At 43.1% G+C, this 7,500-nt stretch overlaps 2 protein-coding genes across 2 annotated transcripts in view; one reads left to right on the top strand and one right to left on the bottom strand.

Annotated features, from left to right (window-relative positions):
* The window catches only part of LOC143279794 (phosphatidylinositol 3-kinase regulatory subunit alpha-like), a 91,044-nt gene that overhangs the window by 7,752 nt on the left and 75,792 nt on the right, over window positions 1–7,500 (top strand). The gene's annotated exons all lie outside the window — the stretch shown is intronic.
* LOC143280482 (membrane progestin receptor alpha-B-like) overlaps window positions 6,325–7,500 on the bottom strand; it is a 7,004-nt gene continuing 5,828 nt past the window's right edge. Inside the window, exon 3 of the mRNA XM_076585141.1 lies at window positions 6,325–7,033. Within this exon, the coding sequence (XP_076441256.1) occupies window positions 6,714–7,033 (320 nt within the window). The 3' untranslated portion in view covers window positions 6,325–6,713. The remainder of the gene's footprint in view (window positions 7,034–7,500) is intronic.

Raw genomic sequence — 7,500 nt, 5'->3', positions numbered from 1 at the left:
GAGGACGAGTTTTATATGCGCTGAAGGGACTGAATGGATGAAGCAGGCAAACCAGACAATAGAGAGTTACAGTAGTCAATGCGAGATAGAATGAGAGAAACGACAAGTCTAGATGTTGCGTCAATGGACAGATATTTCCCGATGGAACTGATGCGCCGCAATTGACAGTAGCAGGATTGACATGTCTGACTGATAAATTTTTGCATGGACAGTGTGTTGTCAAGGAAAACGCCGAGGTTCCTGACTGAATTGGAAAGAGGGATGGATGTACTGCCAAGTTTGATTGTGTCAGTTGTGATGGAAGAGAGTTTTTGTTCAGTTCATATGATCATTGCTTCAGTTTTGCCCGCGTTCAGTTGTAACTTATTTAGAGTCATCCAATTTTGAATGTCCAGGAAGCAGTTGGATGTTTCTTGCAAGAGCGACGACAGTTTTTCGGGGGTATCACTCTTTTGGAGTTGAGTGTCATCAGCATAAGAATGATGACTGACATTATGGCGGTTGCTAATTTCAACGAGAGGAGCAGTGTGCAGTGTGAAGAGCACTGGGCCTAAAACAGATCCGTGAGGGACACCATGTTCAATTTTAACGGGTTCAGACTGGAAATTATCCAGAATGACAGACTGGAGTCGATCAGTGAGATAAGATTTGAACCAGTTTAGAACAGTGCCATTGATACCAAATGTAAAATGAAGACGGGAAAGAAGGATTGAATGGTCTATCGTGTCAAAGGCGGCTGACAAGTCGAGAAGAGTGAGAAGGGCGATCTGTCCTGAGTCGGACGCTAGTAGTATGTTATTCAGGATGTGGAGGAGAGTGGTTTCGGTGCTGTGGTCAGCACGATAAGCAGACTGAAATGGGTGGATGAGATTGTTGAAACAAAGGTGATTGTTGAACTGCTTCAGGACAGCTTTTTCAAGGAGTTTGGACAGGAATGGAAGATTAGGAACTTGTCGATAGTTTTTCAAAATGTTTGCGTCATGGTTGGATTTCTTCAGAAGAGCCGGACGATTGCAGTTTTGAAACGTCCAGTGAGAAGGGATGAGTTGACAATATTGGTGATTGTGGGGAGAAGCTGTGAGACACACTGGGAAAAGACAGAGGCTGGTACAGGATCGTGCTCACAGGATTTTATTGTCATTTCTTTCAGGATTTCACGGCTCTTCTGTTTCAGTTAATGGATTAAAGGAATGGAGAGGAGTGCCGTTGAATTGAGGATCAGGATGAGTAGGTTGGAAAGGCATTTAGTCTAAGATGGTACGAATATTTTGGACTTTGTCGAAAAAGAAAGAGGAGAAGACATTGGGGAGTTCAGATAAAGTGTAGGCAGAAGGAAGAAGAGTCTTTTTTCCAGTACCGAGAAGATTTGACATGATAGAGTAAAGAGAATTAGTGGATGCGGCATCGAGAACTTGAGAAGAAAAGAAGTTTGTCTTCGCTGATGAGGTCATATGGTTGACTTTATTTATTTCTTTTCGGAAGATTTGATTTTGGACTTTCAGTTTTGTTGATCGCCATCGCCGTTCCAATTGGCGATGTTTGCGTTTTGCAAGTCGAATGTCTTGTGTGTACCATGGGGCGGAAGGTCTATCAGGGAGCATGCGGGTAGTGGGGGGTACATGTTCATCCAGCAGTTGAGAGAGGACAGTGTTGTCATGTGTAGAGACATCGGTGCGGGAAGAAATTTTGGAAAGGCGTTCAGCAGCTTGAGAAGAAAAAGTGTCAATGTTGATGGATTTCAGGTTGCGACGAGTAACGGATTTTTTGGTTCTGGTAGGTTTTGAAATTGTAAGCAAGAATATGACAGCAGAATGGTCGGAAGAAAGTTCGTCAGTTACAGTCATGGCATCAGAGTCAATGTGATGAGTCAGTCCAACGTATGGCCAGATCTGTGTGTTGGTTCTGTAACGAGCTGAGACAGACATAGGCGTTTGACATCAGTGGAAGTTTGGTTGTCGAAATGAAAATTGAAGTCTCCGGCCGAGGATGATAAGTTTGCCAGAACGAAGATTGTAGTAAGCAAGTAATGTTCGGAACTTATAGTGAAACAGAGAAGACGTTAGGTTGTTTTTTGACGACTAGGAGGAGGACGATATAGACAACAGAAGATGATTGAGTGACCGGGAACATTGAGAGTGACTTCGAGCATTTCAAAAGTGTCATGTGGAAAGACATGGTTATAGGAGAAGGAAAGGGAAGACTCCAAGATATTTCTATAGACGATGGCGGTGCCACCTGCACGAGACAGTCGAGGAAGTGACTTGGTTTTGTATCCAGGGTCTGTCTCAAGGTGTGGAATTTTTTATGTCTGATATAGCTTAGAGTAGAAAGACCACAACCACTACTACAACCACACACACACACATAAACACACACGCGTGCGCGCGTGTATGGACGCACATACGCACGCACGCACGCACACACAGACACACTGACACACACACACACACAATCACACATACACATATAAAGCGCGCGCATATGCACGCAGGCATACACACATGCATTGTGCGATTGATGAGATGATGAAGTTTGTTATTATTGTTTTTATTATTGTTCTTATCATCATTATCATTGCGTACGTGTTTCTAAATTAGTTCATTCGATTTACAATTTTAAAAATGTTATCTCATATCTACGAAGAGTGGTAACCTCTGTCTGCAATGAACTTCAACGTAAACAAACGAGAGTTGTCTACCATCATAATTGTCGTCTGCGGGAGGCAGAACATTCTGTGTGTTCCAGAACCTTCAGCTTACCCAGCTAAAATGAGGACAAAGTGAAGGGAAGGAGAATTGCAGATCTATTGCTTGAATTTCGAGGAATTAATGACACTGTTAAGATATTCCTCTCCAATGCTGACTTTGTCAAAATCACTGACGCACATTTAGTAACAGAGTAACAAATTATTGGAACAAATTAACAAACAATACCAAACGTGCGCCTAGTATAAATACTTTTAAGAACCTCATAGATAAACACGAGTTATTGACAAAAGCGAAATATGACTTTGATGGATAAAATGACAGAGCTAGTCAACGACCTGACCAACAATGTAAAGGAGTAAATCTGACGGGGCATAAAAAGCCAAAAATGGCTAAGTTGTATAAAACAACGCCCCAAATCCTGATCCTGATCCTGAAGAATTCTTACATTGTGGGGAAAAAAATCGAGGAAATCATTCGGTGGACTGGTGAAAGATATTCAGAATACTGTCTACGGAACAAGTGAACGAAATTTAGGCACGGAAAGAACTAAAATACAGTGAAACAAAACACCAACCAGTCATGCCGAATTTGAGTTGTGCTGAGATCCACGGAGAGCATGGTGCCAACGTGCAGTCCAAGCTGCACATAACAGTGCAGGCATCTGACAGAGATCCATAGATCTAATTACCGACTGCACACAGGGAGTGCTATGCAAGCACAAAACTGTGACATGAAGTTTAACTGCAAAAACGATGACTAGTGTGCACCGTGGCCAAGCCATGGAATGCTTGCGGATTTAACCCCTACACAAGTGTGATGCCTTTGATCTGATTTGCACAGTGAACCTGTTTTGTTTTTTGTTTTTTTGTTTTTGTTTTGTTTTAATATGACAACGACACGTCTTGATATGTATCCCAATTCGCATCACGAATCAGAACTGTGCTTCGCGCAAACGGGACTGTTATGAAGTTTCGATCAAAAGGTAAGGTTGTGTGTGTGTGTGTGTGTGTGTGTGTGTGTGTGTGTGTGTGTGTGTGTGTGTGTGTGTGTGTGTGTTCTTTCTTTAATTCAACGTCTTTTCATTATAAGTAATATTAGACGAGGACGAAGGTGGGGCGTGTGCGTGTGGGTGTGGGTGTGGGTGTGGGGGTGAGAAAGTATGATGTGCATGCGTGCTCGCGCGCGCGTGTGTGTGTGTGTGTGTGTGTGTGTGTGTGTGTGTGTTTTCAAACTTTCGAAAAGGACTATCTATGAAGTCTGGTATTGATAATAACAATAACAGCGTGAAGTTATTTACAATTTAGACAGAATATAAAAAGAGCCTTTCGAGAGAATTAATATTAATAACAATCGAACATCCTCAAAATGAGTAATTAACAACTCTAAAAATAAGCTAAACGGATTTGTTAATTTAAATATTAAAAAAAGAAGAAAAAAGAAAAGAAGTCACTGCTCGCTTATGTGAGTAAGTGTATGGTGTGCGTGTGTGCATGTGTTTTTATGTGTGTGGGCGTGCGCGCGCGCATGTGTGTGTGTGTTTGTGTGTGCCTACCTACTTGCTTGCTTGTGTGGCTGTTTGCATGTACAAGAATGCATAAGTATGCATTTAAACAGTCACACACAGACAAGCGCACTCACATGCTCGCGTGCGCACGCGCACACACACACACACACACACACACACACACACACACAGATGTAGATGTAGATGTTTAACCTACTGTTGTAATTCATGTCATAATTCACTGTTAGTCACTACAGTTCTTCGTAGCTCTTCGTTTTCCACGACTCACTATAGTCATCCCACCACCTCTTCTCATGTACCCCACGCCTCATCTCCAATGCGCACATACTTTTACCAGTCTAATATCACTCAACAGTTAAAAGACGTTAAACTAAACAACAACAACAACAACAACCACAAACACACACACACACACACACACACACACACACACACACACACACACACACACAGAGGACATATCCACTGTGCAGAGGATGGGAATGATTGAAATCGCCCCCATAAAATGCCTTCATTTGCCTCTTCAGTTCACGTGTATGAGCAGTTAGGCAAAGACAGACATGTTTCTCACAGAAAATGCACTTATCATATGTAAAGAACTGACACCCATGATAGAAATACCACAACCTTTCCGAGTCTCTCGCTCTTTCACTCTCACCCACACACACACATACACAAACACACTTGTGCGGACATCACTGAGTGGTACATAATTATTTATTTCCCTGTAGATACACGACGAAAATTTCAAACACATGGACACTGGCATATGTCCACGAGAAGTGGAATATAAAAATAGGAGCAGCCAGTCCGTAAATTCGTAACTGAAATACTGCAGATATTGTGATACAGACAGTGACAATGTCACATAAGATATCAATGTGTCACAGCCGTGTATCACACACACACACACACACACACACCTCAACAACTTTTATTGCAACAATCTGATCAAAACAGACACGCAATCGAAATGCAAATCACACCTCATGTTACTGAGCAGGGACTTACATCACTGCATTGAATACCAAGTGCAAAAAAATCAGCACAGACGCAAACTGCGCACTCAACCAACTGTGCGCACTAACACACACACACACACGAAAACCGAAAAGTAAACGGCAGTCGCTAAAGTTGAGTTATGATAAACAAATAAATAAATAAGAATCTATATCACACTACTGCAGTGCGATCTCATGCCGCACTGCGAAAAGCCAGACAGAAATCTCCTCTGCTGTGTCAATGCAGTTTTGCCAGACTTGAGATCAAGCTTTTTGCATTATCGCTGCAACAAGCCACTTGCTGGCGAAGACGCGAGCATTGCGAGTTATTCTTTCTTCACATGTGAAACGAGAAGGGGTTCATTTGGTACTCGGTCAGACACAGTTCCACCCCGTCTTTTTGGATTTTTTGTTTATTTTTGGCTATCACACACACACACACACACACACACACACACACACACAAATATGAATAGATGAATGAATGGTATAGATACGTACATAGCGCCTTTCCTCGGTCGGAGACCAAACTTAAAGCGCTTTACAAGCACAGAGTCATTTGCACTACACGCTGCCTACCTAGTTAGAGGTTTGACACAGTTGTTTTGAAAACGGCACTGTATACATTTGTAGTGACAGAAAAGAAAGTTGGGTGGAAAATGCCACTGTAAAAATGTATTCGGGGTGGCAGTTACGGACAGGTGGTTGGAAAATGTGACCGTGAGTGTGAAATATAGTCGTGCAAGTAGGTAAAGAAAGTATAGTTGGACAAAAATCTTACCGTAAAGTTAGTTGTGGAAGAAGTTAGTGAAACCTGATTGGACAAAGTCCTTCCTTGCACAGTCTTTCGTAAAGTCTCAGTTATGGATGAAGTCCGTGACAGTTTGTTAGAAACTGTCACTGTACGCCTGCAATGGGCAGGTGCCAACCCTTCCTGATCCCTTGATCCCCCCCCTCCCCGCCCCCCCTTCCCTCCCCCTCCCCGCTCCCCTCCCCCCACTCCCCTCCCCGCCCGCCCTCCCCCCCACCCCCCCACACAATAAAATAGCAGTGAAATCAATGAAAACAAGTCACAGCGGATACACTCTCTCTCTCTCTCTCATCTATTTATTTATTCTATTTTTTATATGTCTCTCTGACTTTTTTCTCTGTCCGTCTGTCTCTCTGTCAGTGTCCGTAAGTCCCCATCTCTGCCCAGGCAGATGATTTATAGAAAGAGAAACCATGACAGCGATGGCACACCTGAGATCCACAACAGTTCACGGCTGTTTTGCAGGATATTACTGTTGACAGAAAATAAATATGGAAAAGGGGCTGTAGTTTGAGTTTTGGCCCGGGAAATATGATTAACACTTACAGTTTGGCGAAAGACTATCTTGCTGTTGGTGTGTAAACCCGTCTATACATTGAATGGCACTTAAAATAGGTTATATGTGTCTGTGGGGCAGGACAAACATCATACATACTAAAAGAAAAAGTTCAAACCCCAGACTCTTCATGACCGATATCAACATCGATCTCAACGGAGGGTACCACCAAGTTCTGTGGAGCGGACTCGTCAAGCCTTGAGCCCTCCTCCACTTTGCGCTCAATGGCTGGAGTCATCAGTTTGATGGTCACCGCCTGCATCACCATCAGAAGGCCCAGGGTGATGAGGAGGCTGGACAAGGGGGTCTTCACGTGACCAGCACGGCCTCGGTCAACGTAGTCCACGTGCAGGGCGTAGAGCTGTAGCTGTTGTGTGATCATCACCAGCACGTGGAACCACTGGTGACTGTGGCCCCAGATGTCGAACATGCCTACACACACACACACACACACACACACACACACACACACATGAGTATCATGGTTTTTACAGGTGTAGAATCAGTTTGTGTCGTTGTCTCTCTTCCGTACCTGTTACATCTCGAAATTGGAGACATTGACTTTCAGGTAATTATGTTCTTTCCGGTTCTTGTTTGTTTTGTTTTGTTATTTCATCTGAGGACGTAATGTGGTCAGTGCGTGGTTCGGGTCCATTTCTTAAACATGTTCTTTTGCGACTACGTTTGTGTTTAAACTTAGCTTGAAAAGCAATATCTTGGCACATGCAGTAAATCTTTCATTCTGCTACGTTGAAATAGGTAAGACTTCTGGCAAACCCAAATCGATGCTATAGTCATTCAGTTGTTTTTCCAGTCAGGATGTTTCTGGGTTCTGAATTTCTTTACGAAACACACACACACACACACACACACACACACACACACACACACACACACAC

The sequence above is a fragment of the Babylonia areolata genome, chromosome 3 (assembly GCF_041734735.1).
Source record: "Babylonia areolata isolate BAREFJ2019XMU chromosome 3, ASM4173473v1, whole genome shotgun sequence".
Taxonomy (NCBI): Eukaryota; Metazoa; Mollusca; class Gastropoda; order Neogastropoda; family Buccinidae; genus Babylonia; species Babylonia areolata.
The sequence above is the reverse complement of the archived record's forward strand: the minus strand, read 5'-3'. Positions and strand labels throughout refer to the sequence as shown.